This window comes from Micropterus salmoides, unplaced genomic scaffold (genome assembly GCF_014851395.1).
Source record: "Micropterus salmoides isolate LMB-PRFRI ecotype aquatic unplaced genomic scaffold, ASM1485139v1 Ms_hic_scaffold_10, whole genome shotgun sequence".
NCBI classification, from domain to species: Eukaryota; Metazoa; Chordata; class Actinopteri; order Centrarchiformes; family Centrarchidae; genus Micropterus; species Micropterus salmoides.
In genome coordinates, this window is record NW_024040041.1 from 2,832,969 (window position 1) to 2,852,611 (window position 19,643).

General features: G+C 41.0%; 1 protein-coding gene across 1 annotated transcript in view; it reads left to right on the forward strand.

Moving 5' to 3' along the window:
- The first annotated feature begins 1,997 nt into the window (after positions 1-1,997).
- trpm4a (transient receptor potential cation channel, subfamily M, member 4a) overlaps positions 1,998-19,643 on the forward strand; it is a 40,456-nt gene continuing 22,810 nt past the window's right edge. Inside the window, exons 1-6 of the mRNA XM_038739618.1 lie at positions 1,998-2,149; positions 12,366-12,427; positions 13,996-14,170; positions 16,111-16,291; positions 17,292-17,461; positions 19,007-19,184. Of these exons, the coding sequence (XP_038595546.1) occupies positions 2,102-2,149; positions 12,366-12,427; positions 13,996-14,170; positions 16,111-16,291; positions 17,292-17,461; positions 19,007-19,184 (814 nt within the window). The 5' untranslated portion in view covers positions 1,998-2,101. The remainder of the gene's footprint in view (positions 2,150-12,365; positions 12,428-13,995; positions 14,171-16,110; positions 16,292-17,291; positions 17,462-19,006; positions 19,185-19,643) is intronic.

Consider the following 19,643-nt stretch of genomic DNA (forward strand, 5'->3'; position numbering starts at 1 on the left):
CTGAAGCATTAACAGTTCCTTTCACTGGAACTAAGGGGCCAAGCCCTGAAAAACACCCCAACACCATAACCCCCCCTCCACCAAACTTTACACACTTGGCACAATGCAGTCAGGCAAGTACCCTTCTCCTGGCAAGCGCCAAACCCAGACTTGTCCATCGGATTGCCAGAGAGAGAAGCGTGATTCGTCACTCCAGAGAACACGTCTCCACTGCTCTAGTGTCCAGTCGCGTCGTGCTTTACACCACTGCATCCAACGCTGTGCATTGCACTTGATGATGTAAGGCTGCTCGGCCATGGAAACCCATTCCATGAAGCTCTCTACGCACTGAGCTAATCTGAAGGCCACACGACGTTTGGAGGTCTGTAGCTGCTGACTCTGCAGAAAGCTGGCGACTGCTGCGGACTGAGCGCCTCAGCATGCACTGAGCCCGCTCTGTGATTTTATTTGGCCTACCACTTTGTGGCTGATAATACAACAGAATTCAGGTTTGACCTGGATGAATGAGAACCTTCACAGACATATCAGTTACAATATTCCAACAGAGACCAAACTGAACACAGGCATTAAATACTAAGGCAAACGAGCGGGGCGGGAACATAAAACAGGTGGTTTACATCAAGGTAAAAAACAGATCAGAACAGGAAGCAATACACAGACAGCAAATGCAGACAACTTCAGAATAAAATAGGAAGCAAGGCAAGACACAGACAGGGCACACATAGACAAATGACAACCTTACCAGGATTAAAGAAACATAATACATGTAAAACACCTAACTGCTAACTAGATCTAAGAACTGAGACACAGAACTAAAACACAGAACCAGGACAACACACTAAGACATCAACTAGGACATGACAGGGGATGAGCAGGGATGGTGAAAACATAAATAAACCAAACATAAATTCATCACAAGAATAAACAAGACAGAACAGTAAAAACACAACACATTGAACCAAAAACCCCCAAAAGACCTGAAATCCCAAAACCATGACTTTGGAACCGTATTCCTCTGTCGGTCTCGGAGGCTGTGTTAAGGTCTGGTTCATGATCACTGAGAGGCTGCTGAGCCCACTTCACTGTTTGTTATTTTTTAACAGTAAACACTAATGCAGGATCAACTTGTGTACCTGAACACTGACAACATTTGTTTTCCGTTAACACTACACTCTATGTTGTATAGCCTACTATGTAAGTACACTAGCAGTCAGTATCCTCAGTATCCCCACATCTGTCCCTGAAAAGGGATCAGGAGCAAAAGACGTTTGGGATATCATGACTTTTGACTGGGCGCTGGCCAACCACAATACCAATAACCACTTGCTTGCTTGTTCTTCCATTTAATGCTGCTTTGACTCCACTACATTTTAGAGGTAAGTATTGTACATTCCATGTATTTTACAGCTAGTTAGTGGTTACTTTTATGATTCCACTTGAAAACACCTATGATAAGCTTTTAAATATTTAAACCATCCCGGAGCTCCTCCTTCCTCCCGCACAGGCAGGTTAACTCTTCCAGTGCAACAATAATATGATGCTTACACATTGATGTAGGCCCTATTAAGAGTCTAATCGTGTGGTAGGCCTGTATAATAATGTGTTGGTCTGTGGAAAAAGTTTGGAGCATACTGCTGTACATGAGTTTTATTTGTAATAAAGTATTCTTACATTATGGTATTGGAACTTGTACCTGAAACTGATGTATGCAATTTATTTCAGAAGCATTTTTTGTTCTACTGTATTGGTTGAATTTCTCTTAACATCTTGACAGCAATCAATAAAACAATTGCTCTGATACAAAAATATGAGTCCTGCCGACTTGCCTGTCTACCTGCCACCTGCCTGCACTCGCACACTCAACATGTGTTTTGGAGGAGTGGCTTTGGATGGAGGCCTGAAGGGAGGGGTTGGGATTTTTCCAGGTGGATACTTTCAATTACTATACTTAGCCTACTATAGGAGGACCGCCTGCTGGGTTTGTGGTCTGGGCGGTGTGGAGGTTGTGGGCGGGGCTGCAGGATGCACAGCTGAGCCGGGTCTCTCCGGTCAGACTACAGAGCTGCTGCTGTAGCGCAGGATTAAGGAGCTGGAGAAAGAGATGGAAGGAGGAGTTGGAAAAGCTGGAACTAAGAAAGAGAATAATCAGGTATGTGCACAATGATGAGTGTGTAGATTTCCGGCCTGCGGGCGAACGGTAGAGCATTGATCCGTTGATAGGTGGAGGATGTGTGAAAACAGTGGCTGCTTTCTGAAGATATTTTCTCCGCTGGGTGCCGACAGAGTAAAATGAGAGAACTTGTAAGCTACTTGCTGCGCCAGTTGAGACTTGTGTCAGGCTGCTGGTATGAAGTCCGACGGGTCCAGGCTGTCATTCAAACGAGAAAAACGTAGCACACAGCTCCACATCATTTATCACCCACGTGTTTGAGCTGCGTTCTGCAATAGAAAATATAGAAATACAGGCAAATCAGTAACGTTAGCTCTTCGCCCAAAACTGAAAACACAATAGCCCACTGAAGAGTGTCACTGCTCTGAACTTGGTTGTCGGGTCTAAAGAACTATGTGCTAGCGATTAATGCGCTTGTTTTATAATGATAAAGATTTGTTCACATAACAAATGTTTATTTTTCATCTTAAGTTTGGGGACAACTTGTTAGATGTTTACCTGCGGTTGTTGTTATGGAAACAAATTGCAGCCAATGCCAGTAGTTGGTGTCACACACACACACACACACACACACACGCACACACCGACAGAGAGCCTGCACGGTGTGCCGCAGATACAGAATGTAAGATGATGATGAGCAAAATGAATTGGAACACACACACACACACAAAAGGTAGCTATGCCTAAGAAATGAAATAGCCAAACAATCTGTGTATGTAGGCCTATAATATTCAATAGACAATCTAGAAAAATAAAAGTTATTCATTCATGATTCTAACACACTTTAGATTTTATGCCATGTCAAAATCAGCCGAGGCTGAATGTGGTAGGTTATGTGTCATTTCCCTATGGTCATTTCATGTGTTCAGTTTGTGTTACCAGGAAGCTGCTTGCACTTGATACAAGGTGTGGCAATGGCTGGATTCAACCCCCCACTGTGACATTTAACCCCTTCTTGCTCCAGAGCTGTGCGACCTCTGACATATATAGCAATTGTAAGTTGCCTTTGGATAAAGGTGTCAGCTAAATGAATAAATGTGAATGTCAAATACACACGCAGCATCCATTTGGCGATGGCGGTATCCTTCTTTATTTAATGAAGCCTGATGAATATGAGCTTCAACACAAGTGGTGTTTTTTAGTTAGTGTTTAGTTAAAAGACAAAAACAAAAAATGAGGCTCAATTTGCTGCACAAAGCGGCTGAATCACACAATCACGGACTGTGAGGCGCGCTCCCAGACTTGATTTTGAGCCCAGAATGCGCACTTTCCCTAAGTTGGCTAAGGCATCTCTCCAGAAATGTGCCTGAGGGAATTACTCACAGTTCATTGCGTTATGACGTTAAACACGGGATTACCAGGGGAAGCCTGGAGGCGATGATAAGTTAAACAAACATGGAAGAAGTTCACATGTAGCATACATCTTGTGTAAAGAAGTAGGCATACATTGATTAGGCTATTTAAAACAACCTCTCATCCGTTCTGTAAGGCAGGAGCTGGAATATGTTCAGAGCAGGCATTCCATAGTAAAATCTGTCCCAAACCCACAATTGTAGCCTACTTACTGTAACATGTATGATGACACAATATGTGCCCATTATACCATTTTGGAGCCTTGTAGCCTCTCACACTTAAGCACTTACCAGGTGACGTCAACTAGCCTAAGTCTGTGTGGATTCAGGGCTTAGGTTTTAGGGTGGAGACTGGGATTGGCCAAGTGTAACGTACTGTATGAGTGCACTGGGACAGGAATGGGAAGGCTGCAGAACTTTCCAGAGAGTCCTCTGGGTTTTAAGACTTCTTCAGCATTCAGTAGGTCCAGTGGTACACAGCAAAACAGAACTGTTATTACTTAATCCGGCAAACAAATATATAACGGGCTCATGTTGCTGCAGTCTAACTCACTAAATCCATGGCTACATCAAGACTTTTAACATGACATAAGAAAAACCCCTATTGATGTTCAGTCTCATTTACATCACATTAAAACCAGAAGCGAAGTGTCGGCCTGTCTGCTGTAAGTGAGGCCATCAAGTACAACACACAAAGAAGTCAGTAACCTCCTGGTCACACAGATCGGACACATGAGATATCAAAATTAAATTTGGCCCATTGTTTCATTTTCTATTTTTATCAAAGTGAAATGGGCAAATGGAGGAGTTTGTTGGGAACGATAACTTCACCATGCACTGATCACCGTGTCACATCATGTGATGCGGCTCACCTGTGTGTGAAATGGTCAAAGATGCATGCAGCTGTTCTACACACTCATTTGTCAGCTCCATCTGAAATGTTCTGTAGACACGAATAGACATCCATAATAGGCTATACCTTCACACACACTAACAGGTACAGTATTGCTCATGAGCTAGTGGGAGCATATCCTTTGTTCACAGGAGGGTGTAGTTTTCACCACACATGTAATTTTACCTCTTACCTCCTATTTTCCAGACAAAAGAAAGAGTGCACCATAAAGCATTCTCAGTGTAGGTAGCAGTTACTTATCTGAACCATCTCAGGACGTCCAACTAAGGGAACATACTATGAATACACGTTGCCAGACACAGTCTGCTGGTTCGCACGCTTATTTACAAATACGTCTAGGCACGTGAAGGAAGCATTTATTCGACTCATGAGGAATGAGGCCTGTCGGGTGCTCTCGGAGGTCAGTCTTGTATCTAGAGACACATACGAGATCTAAGATCTAAAGCATGCTGGAGCACATGGCACTTAATAAGGAGGGGTGGCAGGATCTGAAATACCAGGAGAGATAGTGATGTGGCATGACATCATAACAGATGGAGAAAAAAAAGACTAAGGGTTAGCAGGGATTTTGATATGCTCACACCACATGCCTGGCACACACCAAACACGACAACATTAAAGAAAATAAATTTTTTTAAGAAACATGAAGTGATTTCAAATTGTTGGAACGCTGTGTGCTATTTTCACAACTGTGCCGACCTACTTATCTCCATTGTGTTTTTATTTTCCAGCTAAGGGTAAATGTGACTTTAATTATCCTTCTGTAAAGCAGCTTGTAATTTTGCACAATGTGCGTCTCTATCACTGGCCAAAGGGCTGATAGTGGGACCATATGTGGGAAAGTGCTGGCAACTGTCTGTCACAATCTGTCAAGATTTTCCTATCAGTATTATTTTACTTTGTTTTACAATAAGTTCATTGGGTATGTTGCTGTTATGGGGCTCCATTCTGAAACTACTGAATTTGTGCCTGAGCCATTATAACCAATGCATTAATTTTACCCCTAATATACCCTATATACTTAACTTCAAGTCTCCAACAAGCCTGGCTATGCGATTCAGGGACAGTCAGATTTGTGATGTCGGGCTGAATGCAGCTACAGGATCATCTAAACAACTGAATCCAGAGTAAGGTAACAAAACTTGTAGGGTGTCTGCGTCTATTTCGCTCATTCAGTTACGGTAACGGCTGTTCCTTTCGCCATGTATAAAAGCCCCACTCAGATCAGAGTCTCTCTCTCTTATGCAAGTCAGCGAGCACTGAACTGAACAGTATAGACGTGCTTTTTCATATTTAACTGTTGGAATTCTTGACTGGGTGAAACCTTTCCAACATTTGGCATCATGTAATTTTTTTGATTTATGGCTGACAATCAGATCTGCGATGGCATATCAGGCTACGTCATCATCTGATTTAAAGTATATTTTTTTACCTGGGTTTCACCAGTATGTTTAATGTGACAGCAAACGTCTTGACAAACTATGGAAATATCCAGAACGCAAGTACAGCTACAAACTAACACCAACACTGTTCAGCTCATGGCCATCAACTTCCTCAGCCCTAAGAGGAGCCAGCCTCTTCTTAAAACTATTTAAATGATGTGCACTGACCGTAGTGAAACTCTGAAGGGTGAGTGCAGACTGGGACTCCTTCCATGAGTCTGATCTGAACGAATCCACTGAAATCATTACAGTTAAAATTAACTTCTGGGTGAATGCAGTGATACCTCAAAAGACAATAAATCCCTACATTACTAAGGTTGTCAAGGATTGTTTCAAATGTAAGAGGCTTGCCTTCAGGAATAAGGACCATGTGAAATTAAGTCACCAGCTAAAAGCAGATGCAGGCTTATTGCGGAGGGAGCAGGTACTTCTAGTGAGACCTCACACTGTGCACTTTTTTCCACACTTATATTGTCCAGAGCAGGGAAAAAATAATCCATTGTTACACTTTAGTTTTGCTCTGGTTCATGTTCACACTGACTTTTTACACACGAACCAGGAGGAGTAGACATGAAGTTACACAGACTGACAGGTAACTCGTTGACGTTTTGGCGTGGGTCCTGATGATGCAGTCTGTCTGGATGATGTCACCCTAATTGTTAGTACCCACATGAGGAAATCAAATTCCAGAGACTTTTACAGGGAAAGTTTATGCAGCACTTTAATGCTTCTGACGTGTATATTTAGCCTATTCATTTATACTCTTTGGTGTCACAAAGAAATATCGGATTATAAACATTATTAGACTGCAAATCAACAGCATGTTACAAATAATTAGGCTGCGACAGGACGAAGAGGAGCTGTCTTGTACAGGAATGATTCGGGGCTTTTCACTGTGGGATAGCTTTTGACATATTAATCAGGGAAATGCTTATATGGTTACCAAATGATTTGCATAAATATATACATGTTTTATACATAGATCAATTAGAAGTTCTCATCCTGAACAGATTTCACGATCAGCAGATGGCTTTATTAATAGTTTAGCTTATAATAAATGAAAAATAATGCTAAACACACACATATGCTGTCATAAGATCCTGTGGTTTGTTCGTTTGCTTTAACATCACAAAATAACCGCACCACTTGGAAGTGGACAGAGACTCCAGTTTTCAAGTGATCTCTGTGCTGTTTTTAGGTCTGCACCAGAGTTCAATCAGCCCAAACAAAAAGGGTGAAAACAAAACTCTCTTTCTGAAAAAACTCAGAGTTGCAGACAGTGTTGGGTAGAATACTGAAAATCTTTACTAAAGTAAAAGTACAATTACTGCCATAAGAAATTACTCAAAAAACTACTCAAAGTACAAGTTACTTTGAGTTTTAATATTGGTTAGTGTGTGCAGAAGTCATTTCATGCCAAGTCTAACTCTAATAAGTGTTTCGTCCGCTGTGCATCAAGTTAGAAACAGCCACTGTGCAACGTTAGTTATTTCTAGAGAATGCACTTCGCTTCGCATGTTGATTATCTCTAATTTACCTATTTCTATTTAAACAATTATTTTACGTATTTTTAATACATAAAGGTATCGATAAGATCACTTTAAAATATCACACTTTCTGCCTAGCCCACTATTGTTGCCTGGATCTGTTATCTTGATATGAACATGTAGCCAACCAAAACACTTTGATTTGAAGCGCACTGCATATGATTTGCCTTCTCTAACAGCTCAGGCACCCAGTACAATATGATTATTCCTGAACCATCTAGGAACATAATGTTTACGGCTTAAAGAATTATTGTCGCGACTGTTTTATATATCCCATATTTACTCTCTCCCCAAGCATCTAAAAAATGATTGTTCCTGAATAAATAACAGCTGGTAGCCTGCTGAGTGAAGGCCAAGATCAGTTTTACTGGTGACGTTCTATTTAATGAATTCACCATCGGGCATCACAGTAAAACAAAGAGCAACCAATGCAAATTAGAGAACAGAAATATAGGCTAATTTCCATCTACAGAAAGGCTTGCTCTGCACAGCGAGAGGATTCTGTTAAGATATCAGAATCAATCTAGTGATCATATAACTTAAATGTTACAGTATGTAGCCTACATTTGTATTGCAGAGACATAATACATGTTAAGTATGCCGTTAAAGTATTTCTGCTGGCTTGTGAAAGGGAGATGCAGGCTGCTTTCCAACATGGACATCTGTGGCATGGTGTGCAGTTGCTAGATTTGAATTACATTAGTATAACAACCAAATCTTAAATTGAGAAGTTTGCCTGACTTTCAAAATGTTTGTCTTCCCAGCTCATTATCTGGCACAAGTATACCGGTTAAAGCTCTCCTGCGTTACACAGCTTGGATGGCAGCTAATTTCAGTTAATGTTGCAAAATTCAAAGTAGAAAACAGACGTACTTGTAATGAGAAACTACCCAGACCTGTTGACGGAGACCTTGTTAAGGTGGTATTAATATCTACATGGGGGTAGAATAAATACAAATAGGCAACAGTGTCCACGCTGGTGCTGTGTGGTGGTCTGAGTCAGATTTTACTTTGTTGCCACATTCAAGACGCACAAAAAACTTTATTCAAAATGGTCAACTAAACAACAAAATGCACGTTCAGTCAGGCAGATTGGGTCAAACACGGGCCACTTTGTAACTGGAGAGGACACCCGCCGCCCTGCGCAAATAAAACGAAGAAACTTTGGTCCTCTATAAAATCTATAATAATATGACTCCCACCAGGTAACCACTGCACACAACAGTATGGCAAATGATTTGAACAACTTCTACATTAGGTTTGATTCACATGATTTCTCTTTAGAGCCTGATGAGGTTCCAGCTTTCTCTTTTAAAGATGTGCAAAGGAGCTTACACCAAAAAACCTGTTCACCAAGGAAAGGAGGACCTGGTGATGGAACACTGGATAAGACACATGCCTTTGGTGTGAGAGACCAAGGTTCAAATCCCCACTGTGACGCATCCACCAACGTGTCCCTGAGCAACAGCAAGACACTTAACCCTTAGCTGCTCCAGAGGGGTGGGACCTCTGACATAAATAGCAAATTCACTCAGGGTGGGCGGCCATCTGCCTTGATCGGTTGGGGGTGAGGGAGAGAGAGAGAGAGAGAGGAGGGAGGCAGCCTACACAATATCCACACAGAGGTACAGACAGTAAAGGTGATGTTGCTATAGACTAAATGAAAAATGGTACAGATATTTATAGTAGGGGTAATGATAACAATCGTAATGTTAATGATTATAATAACAATAATAACAACAGGACTAGTAACAATATCCGTTGCAGTAGAGGGTGTCGAGCAGGAACACGGGGGCAGCAGGTGACCCGCAACCACAGATCCAGACTCCACAGCTCCAGAGCCAGAAAACCTGCAGGAAGTGATAGGAGGAGAGAAATGTAAGTCGCTTTGGATAAAAGTGTCGGCTAAATAAATAAATATAAATGTAATGGAAATAATGACTAGAGAAGCCCAGACGTATCTGGAAAAGTTGATGGTGTGGAACCTGAAGTCAAACATAAATGGGTGGCTAGTTTTCTTATCAGTTAGCTTATAAAAACAGACGTTCACTCATGATGCAATACTAATCATAATATACTTGCAAGGTCCATGTCAGACTGCTTTTAATGCTCTGCAGCCACACATCCTTCTCAATAAGCTCAGGCAGGTGTCTGTTAATCCTTATACCATCAGGTGGTCTCACTCAGTCTTGACCAACAGGACCCAGCAGGTCTGAGTGAACCAGACATTATCTGAGTCTAAAGTCATTAATCAATATACAGATGCGTGAGTTCTCTCATTCTGTTTAAATTAGATACAAATAATGTACTGTAGTCTGCCATCACTTTCATCGTCAAGTTTTCTGATGACATTACATCCTTGGTACTTCTGGATACATGTTGTGATTTACATTCCATTCCATTTATTCATTTAGCTGATGCTTTTATATATGTTAGAGGCCACACGCCTCTGGAGCAACTAGGGGTTAAGTGTCTCAGGGACACAATGGTGGATGTGTCGCAGTGAGAACTGAACCTAGGTCTCTCATACCAAAGGCATGTGTCTTATCCACTTCACTTATCCATCGCCATCCCAACAATAGAGTGATAGACAATATATTGCGTTATGGAATCTTGCAAATTAACAAACTGGTCCACACAGAAATGACAGTGGGGGTGAGGGAGCATCCCTCCCTCCAAATGCTCTTTGAGAAGACTAGTTAAACAGGCTAGGACAATTATAGCTGACCCCTCCCGTGTCCTGTATTCAGAATAGAAACGGCTTCCATCAGGTTGACGCTACAGGGTTGCACCCACCCCCACATCTTATCTTACTATCTGAATAATGCTCCCTTTTATATAATAAGAGAGTAATGAGCCATTGTAATTAGAACAGGTTTTTGTTGCTCAATGGCGCAATTGCTTTCTGCTTCCTCAAGATCACAATACACCTGACCACACCTCATTTTAACACTCCCATGGGTGCACAGATGTGCATTTGCTCCTGACGGCACGTGGGCGAGGTGCGTGTCTGAAAGTGTAAAGATGAGAAACAGCGGCCAGGTCTGCATGAAGATCTGCAAGTAGTACGTCTGCTCTCTTGCTTTTCTCAGTATGAGATATGTCCAGCGCAGACAGAGTGAGCTTTGATTCGTTCAGCAAACACGTTTCACTTGGGAGAAACCTATTGCAGTTCCTGCTCTGATGACCACAATGCACTGCAGCCAAATAATGACGTGTAAGTGAGGTGTGCAGGTCATTGTGGAAAATGCCAAGGAAAAACACAGCACCATCAAATACTCTAAATCCCTCAATTCCAACATCAACTGAACTAATCACAGAGGAGGATGTGTAATGTGTGAATGGGGAAGGTGGCAACCAATAAGAAGAGAGAGATTAAGGCACTCACTCTTAAATGCAAATAACCTCATAGCTGTCAACAGGCAAACAGGTTGAACCAGTCCTCACTCAATGAGCGGAATAAAGCAACCGTTTGGAGGAGGTAGAAAAGAAGGGCAGTGTCTGCTGTGTGGGAAGTTCAGTGTGATTGCAACGATACACCCATTGTTTGCCAACTAGTTTCAGAGAGCATGACTGGCAGTTTCGCTTTGTGACGTTGGAACGCCCCAGTCATGCCTCAACTTGAATCCCTCTTTTCCTGATATTTGTCTTGGCTTTCATCTTATGTCTGCTGCTCCAACCCTGCTGTTTCAAACTCTCCCCTGTCTGTTGGTCTCTGTTTTTTGCTGCCTCAATCCTTTCTGTGTGATCTCTGGAATCTAGAAACTGGACTACAGTGCTGAAATAATCACCAAATCACCAAGTGTGATGTCAATCAGATGAAAGGTTTACGAGATATGCGAAAGAAAGACAGACGGTCAGACAGAGGTCTCTTCCTTTATAGTTGCATTACATATCAAAAACAAGTGCAACTGAACCTACACTCAACCTCAACCCATTCCCCAGTGTTTCCCAGGGCATTTAACTGCATTTAGGTTTTTGAATAATTGTTTGCTTTCTCTAGTAATCATGTTTCTTGAACACCGTTTTATACAAGAAATGTGGTTTCAGTGTTCAGGATAGTTAATATGAGAAAACTGATATCTCCAACAGATGTCCTAGAAATGTCTCGTACAAAAGAGGTAAACAATTGTTCTGAAATGAGGTTGAGGTAGGGGAGAACTGTGACTGTGTGCGGCGGATACAGTGGGTTTTACTGTAAACAGGTTTCTCCAGTGCATGTAAATGCATTGTCTCCAATTCTGCCTCACTCGATTTTCACATGCACCTGGGCATTCTCTCTACAAGACACCCTGACAAAACACAAAACAGAGAGTCTGGGAGAAAGACCTTAGCCCCAGGGGCAGAGTGTGTCTGAATCACTATCCCCTGCTGCTCAGCAAGTAGCAGGGTAAAACAACAAACACCACAAAATGGCAGTCACTGTACTTCAGAAAATAGAAACAAAAATAGAAAAAAAAAATTTCTTTAAATATAATGTTAATGATATGACAGCAACAGTACAACTAATACCTGTTTCCTCTTTGACACTCTGCTGAGGAGCGACTTGTAGATCAAAAGTTTGCCCTTAAAAGATAATTAATCGGTTTATGTGGAGCCTAACACTCTGCAGTGGTGACCTTGCAGTTCTGTTTCTTGTCTTGGACCTGAATATTGTTGCCTTGATGTCCGCACACATAGAATGTTTATCACTGTATATTGTGTATAAAAAAGTAGAAAAAGCCACAACACTTTATTAAATGTTTAATACACATGGCAATAAAGTTGGACTAGAACTTTACAGTAGGTAAAGCTTGTTTCCCCTGCCTTCTTTCTTTATATTCAGAGCAATTCAGCACAGTTAGACGTATAAACTGCAACTTGTACTTATAAATACAGTATGTCATTGACTCCATATTTCTTTGTACTTATGGTTCTAACAAACTGTTTTCCTGCTCTCAGGGCTGGATTCCCAGGACCATCAACAAGCGAGTGTGCACTACTTTTGTTGAAGACTCTTCCAGGTAATTTTTTCTTCATGTCTTGTTTAAAATGCAAAAATATTTGATTCATGATCATAAGAAATCATTATTTTTAAGGCGATTGGTTATGCTTTTCCGTATTTTCTGTCTTATTTAAAATGTTACAATATCAGATGTTTGTGTTAAACATGGCCAAAGCTTCGAATAATGAGGTCAACATATTTAAAAGAAATCCCTGTGAGCCAAAACCTCAGACTTCCCTCTGTTCTGAACGCTCCGGTTTCAACAGTTTTTCACAGAACTACAATAGAGGGCTGGAAATGCAGTATAAAAGGTCTCCTTTAATCATATCATTCTATAATTTATTGTTGTTTGATCCATAACCCTTTTGGTGAAGGCTCTGCATGGATTATATTGAGCTCTGCATTTGATAGAGCATATCATTGTATCTTTACACCTAAGAGACGTTGTAGGAGTTGCACTCTGTCCTTGTGTGGTTTATCTCCTCGCTCTCTGAAAGTTTACTATTACTCTATTACTACTTGAACTGTAGAGTAGCTCAAAGCCCTGTCCTTTTCTTTTGTACAGTATCTACGTGCTTCCACTTCATCAAATAATACTCAACCTGGCCCTCAATGTTAAGCTCTGTGCCAGAACTTTGCACAAACCCAGAATAATGCACATGTAAATATCTGTGATCTTTCTCTGCAAATATTTGTATAATTTTTCCCTATTCTTTCTATTATTTTTATATAACTTGCATGGTCAATTCCATTTTTATATATTTCTACATTTATTTATGTCGACTGTATGTTTGTCTACGTGTAGCACCTTATCACCAAAGCAAATTCCTCGTATGTGTAAAATACTACTTGGCAATAAAGCTCCTTCTGATTCTGATTATTATGATCTGTATGGCAGAAAGCAAGGCAGGTCTCACAGCAGGAGATTTTCTAAGCACAAAGTAACAAACATGAATCAACAGGTAAAAGGTCAGAATCTGATTAGTGGAATGAGTCTCAGGTGTGCAGGAGGCAGGTAACCACTAAGCAGCCAAGGAGCGCCACGCCCACACATAGCTGTCAACAGGTCACACACACACACACACACACACACACACACACACACACACACACACAAACAGGGAAAACAAACAAGAAACACAGGAAGGGTATACCCGCAGGAAAACACAGGGGAAGAAGAGGAGGGACAGCTGAACCATCACACTTTACCTGCCTGAGGGGCCTGTACATGTCACACAAATTCTGGCATCTTTGCATTGGCTTCCAATTTGATTTTATAATTCATTTTAAGGTTCCACTCCTAGTATGCTTTACTGTATAAACCTGCACTCAACCTCAGGCCTCCCACCAGTCTAGAATTAAAACTGAAGGAAGTTGTGGATTTGCTGCCAGGGCCCACAAACTCTAGTACAGCCTTCCTGTTAACTTAGAGAGATAGGATGTGACCAACTATGAACCAGTAAGTAACTTTCTGTAAAAACTGTATCATTACCTCAAATGCATTGAAATGTCTCAGGGCATTTGAGCCCCTACAAACCAAGAATAACAGGGTTGTGTGTTTTTGTTGGTTTGTCTGGTGTGTGTCAGAAATGGAGTGTGGTGTCAGTGCGGTAGTGAGCGGGAGGTTCACTGCTATGTGGCAACAGGGGACAGCTGTGGAGCTATTGTCACCCAGTGGGACAGCATCAAGCACTCCACAGAGTGTCCCACCGATGCTTTTGGACAGCTGGAGTTTGCCGGCGCTGGACGCAGACATAGCCATGTGAGTCGCAGTGCTGAACACATACACATCATACACAGTCGTAGATGTACCGGTATACCCTTTGACAGAGTGGTGATGAATGTAACCCGCAGGTCAGCCCAATTTTGATGGCAAACCCAACCTGTAGCAAATAGTTATCAGGAAAAGATGCTCTTACCAACAGGGGGCGTGCACGCCAAGCAGCGTAACAACCCCTGAACATCTTGTTATGCTGACCTCTATTGGTTTAACTTCTGACCACACCTTTAGGGGAAAACAGACTTAATGCTTTCAACAATAGAAGGCAGTCGGCGGTCAAAGCCTGCTTTTCTGCAGGTAACAAATGCTTTGGGTTGAGGGTGGTGCATAGATTAGATGCTTACTTTTGGTGTGGGAGACCTGGGTTCGATTTCCACTGTGAGACATCCACCATTGTGTCCCTGAGAAAGACACTTGACCCCTAATTGCATGTTTGTAGTGGTGGCCATGACTACAAGACGAGAATATATTTTAATAACACAAAATGTATATGTATATTTACATTAAGGGGAGCCTTAAGATAAGGTATGCAAAGGTTTAGAGAGAAAGATTTTTATAGTTTTTGGTTAAAGTAGTAACATGTTAGAATAGTATGTTTGGGGTAAGACGCCCCCCTGGTCGCTGTGCCACTTTATGGTTGATGGTTGGTTGATTTTATTTAGACACTGGACAGACCCTATAGCCAACTAGCAACTTCACTATCTGAAAGTCTGAGGTAAAATTCTGAAGTTAGAAGCTCACATATGTTCACATTTGCAGCTAGCTAGCTGGCATGCGCATGTTTTACCTCAGACTTTCTGTTAATGAAGTTCCAGCAACCTCACTATTTAAAAGTCTGAAAAATAAATTATAGGAAAGCTAATAACATAAGGCAAGGCAAGTTTATTTCTACAACATAAGTCTATAATTCCCTTGCTTTTAACCAGCTACTTGTAGTTTATTTTAAAATAAAAAATTCATTTTTCCTAAAAAAAATACATTTGATTAAATACAAATTAATTTGTCAACTGTAGGTATTTAATTTACTTTATATTATGTTATCCTAAGCATGGCCATTTCCAAGATACAAAAAACCCAATAAAATAATATTTTATGTGTCAGTGTTGAGCTTAGGGGCTGCGTCTTACACCACTCTACCCTACGTTACCAGCCCCAAAGGTGCATCAGCCCAATGGGCATTTGCCCGGTAGGCCTTTGCCAGATTACCGGTCCACCCCTGCATCCAGCTAAAATTGTTCTGCAAGTTCTAATCTAAAGTCATAACTACACTATCAATACTCTTACTAAATAAAAACAGTGAGCCAAATGTATTTGAAATGTGTTCATGTATGAGGTTTACCCTTGAACATCTTGGTCAATAATCCAGCTAACTGTCAATAAGCCTGCACTTTTGCAGGTTTGGGCTTAAGAACGTGTCGCTCTGACAACATTTCCAGATCAATTTTAAACCCCTATTGAAGAACAAAAAAGTCCAGACTCATATTAAATCAAATCCTCAGCATTCCGGTCTGGATATTTACATTTATTCATTTAGCTGACGCTTTTATCCAAAGCGACTTACAATTGCTATACATGTCAGAGTTCACACGCCTCTGGAGCAACTAGGGATTAAGTGTCTTGCTCAGGGACACAATGGTGGATGTCTCACAGTGGGAATCAAACCCAGGTCTCCCACATCAAAGGCAAGCATCTTATCTATGCACCACCCGTCCCTCCTCTCAGTTATACCTGTACCTGTAGAATGGGCCAATGATGTGGACAGGGTGTTAGTTGCTTGTTGTGGCCCAACTGAGTTCTAGGTTTAGTTTCCAGGTATCTTTTGTTCAGACAAACATTTTAAATGATGTTAAAGTGTCATTACATCTTTGTCAGTGAAAAATGATTTGATAAATACACTGCAATCCTCTCTTTGTCCTGTTTAGTTTGTGCGGCTGTCATGTGACACACAACCAGAGGTCATCTACAAACTGATGATGGATTACTGGAACCTGCCCCCACCTAACTTGGTGGTGTCAGTGGTGGGGGGCGAAGGCCATGAGAAGATCAAAACATGGGTTAGAAATATCCTGAGAAACGGGCTGGTTAGGGCTGCGCAGAGCACAGGTAAGAACCCACACCTTTGAGAATGCAACGTGGAGCAATTGTGTATGAAAACATCCCAAAATCTATGATGATAATTCTAGTTTTAGCAGAAACAACATTGTTAAATTTTACAAAAAGACCACACATTGGGTGTGAACAGTTATTAACAGAACAATGTAATTTCCTTGCTGTTAATTTAACCAAAAGCTCCAAATGATCTGCATTGAGAAGAAAGCTGGGAGAATAGACCTTTTCACATACTGAATTGTCAAAGGAGGAAAAGCACTTGTGTTCTTAATAACACAGCATGGCTCCGCTCTATTCCAGTGTCCCAGAAAGCCTTGGTAATGTGATGCAAATTAAATCATGTAACTTGGAACATTTGGCAAAAGGAGATGAGCATCTTGGACTTGGGCTTAAATATGGCTACTGAGATGTTGATGATTAAGAAAACTGTATTATGTTTATTTTGGAACAAAATTGGTAATTAATAGTTTGTTAACTACGTTTAAGTAAAGCCAATTTTCAAGGCCATGTTAACACTATCTAGAACACACTGTTGAAGATAGAAGCCAAGAGGCGATCACAGTTGTTACATCAGCTATGTTGGTCTATAAATGAGAAAAGGAGAATTTAATAAGATTTCTATTTCTGTTTTTTCTCTATGATAGAAATACTGTCCTTACTCACTAAATAATATCAGATTGTTTTATTTGGTGTTATGAAATGCCTCGCTTTAAAAGCCTACCAGGAAAAGGGGGGGGGGGTTATTTTCTGTGTCATAAGGCTTTTAATGTTAAACACTATGCCGAAAGTGTTGGGTTTCAAACTAAAAAAAACTCCCAAAAAACAGCAAAGGAGAGGTGATTGGAACCAGGCTCAATATATGTACTGATATTTATTCTCCAAATATCATTATGTCAGTTATAAAATGTAGCATGTTATACTACTGTACGCTGAGTTATTGAAAAGCACACCATGTGTGTCTCTCCTTGCTACTTTTGTCTCTACTCTTGCCCAGGAGCCTGGATCTTGACGGGGGGTCTAAGGGAGGGTGTGGCCCGCTGTGTGGGTGAGGCGGTGAGGGACCTTGGGGCCGCGGCTCCTGCTCTTTCCCAGAAGAAAGTGATTGCTGTGGGACTGGCACCCTGGGGCGTGGTGCACAACAGGGAGCAACTTGTCAATGCCCTGGTACTCATAATAAAGTGTGCATACTAGGTGCTTTCTCTCAGATAGTACACTATACAACCCGCACGCTTTGCTTGTTATAATTGGAGAGCAGTTGGCCTCCTCCTGAAACTACACACAAACAAATAATCAAATTATCACATAATAATACAATAACTCACCAATATTTCATTTTAAAAGGACAGCATGAATTGCTCTTATTTCACATCTGTTACACAAAGTGAGAGTGACAAATGAGACCGTCAATCTGAGACAGTTGGTTATACCAGCAGTACGGCTGGACAGTAAAACAATAACAATAATTATCGCGATATAACAATATAACAAATGTTCAATAAATATTCAATAAATGTTGGATTTTATTCATTTGAATCATACAGTACATGAATTAGGACTTATTTTTTAATTAAGATGTTTTATTTTCTTGAGGAAAAATTACTTTTGCTTAATTTTACTCATGCTTATTTGTTGACAAAGATTTTATCATAATAGTTCTGAATGTTCTGCCTCAGATTTGTGAAGTGATCCTCTGTTTGGCGTCAAGTGTCGACCACAATTAACCATCAGGTTTCTTCAACTTTAACTCAGTGGCATAAATAAGCCTTTAAACTCGTAAGAAATAACGATTTGATACTTATCGTGATAATTATCAATATTGAAAAACATGAAACTTTTTATCGTGATATAATTTTTGGCCATGTTGGTGCGGTGGTGTAGTGGTTAGTACTGTCGCCTCACAGCAAAAAGGTTGCAGGTTCAAACCCCGGTTGCACCGGTCTCTCTGTGTGGAGTTTATATGTTCTCCACATGTCTCCGGGTGCTCTGGCTTCCTCCCACCAGCCAAAGACATGTGGACTAGGTTAATTGGTGACCCTAAATTGTCCTTAGGTGTGAATGTGAGTGGTTGTTTGTCTATGTGTGGCCCTGTGATGGACTGGTGTCCTGTACCCCACCTTTTGCATGATGTCAGCTGGGATTGGCTCCAGCCCCCCATGACCCTGTACGCAGGATAAGCGGTTGACAATGGATGGATGTCATTTGTTTATTTTTACTATTACTCCATGGTTGCAAAGGTATAACAAATATAATCTAATAATTGCCAAAGGAAATATTCTTTTTTTCTTTAAGTGCATTAAAAGAAGATGCAGTCTGTGGGGATCTGTATCTTGTCAAGTCGTGTATGTTTAGAATTCAGTCAGAAACGTTTCATGAACTTTGTATAAATGAATGTGAAAACTAGAAAGAATAAGGTAAATCGCTGCACGAGAAAATTTTTTAAAGTACTTGAAGCAGCACTGGTTGATATTTTAACTTGTTTAAGAAAGTACGACTTCAAGGACTCCATTACAAATTGACTCGATAGAACGGAGATTTTTACAGTGATGATGTGTCAGTGACAGCACAGAGAGAACATAATGAAGTGGAGGGCAGAGTAAATGGAGCATCATCTCTGGAAAAGAAATGCTGCAGCACCCCGCCTCCTACTACACGGGAGGCAGAGCAGTTTCCACTGAGAATGAACTCCCTATTTGTGTTGTCTGTTTGAAGGGGAGTTTCCCTGCTCGGTACTACGTCCAGAACACATCACGCGACTCCTGCCGCCTGGACAACAACTGCCAGGCGTTCCTCCTGGTGGATGATGGGAGTGTTGGCCGCCGGGGAGGAGAGACAGCCTTTCGTGCTCGTCTGGAGGACTACATTTCCCATCAGCGCACAGGCATTTGGGGTGAGATAGAGACATATAATATGTGAAAAACAGCCACCTTCAAATATTGCTGGTTCATCTTTTGGCTTTTGCATGTAGATATAAAAATGGTTCCCAAAAAAAAATCTGTGTTCATAAATATACATCACACGCAGCCATCATATATAGCCATAGTGTTTGCACTATTGTCTGACTCCAAGAGAGGGAGCTCTGTTGTCTGTATTCCTCTCCTCACCACTGTGCTGACAGTAATAATAATAACTTTATTTATACAGCACCTTTCAAACCACAGGTACAAAAAGCTTTAATAAAATAAAATAAAAACAGAACATGTAAATAAAGTTCAAAACATCAAATATAAAATAAACAAACACCATAATTTAATAAAAAGCCAGACGATAAGAGTGAGTGTTAAGAAGAGATTTAAAGGGGGACACTGAGTTTATCTTTTTATTAACATTATTAGGCCCCCAGACTGAA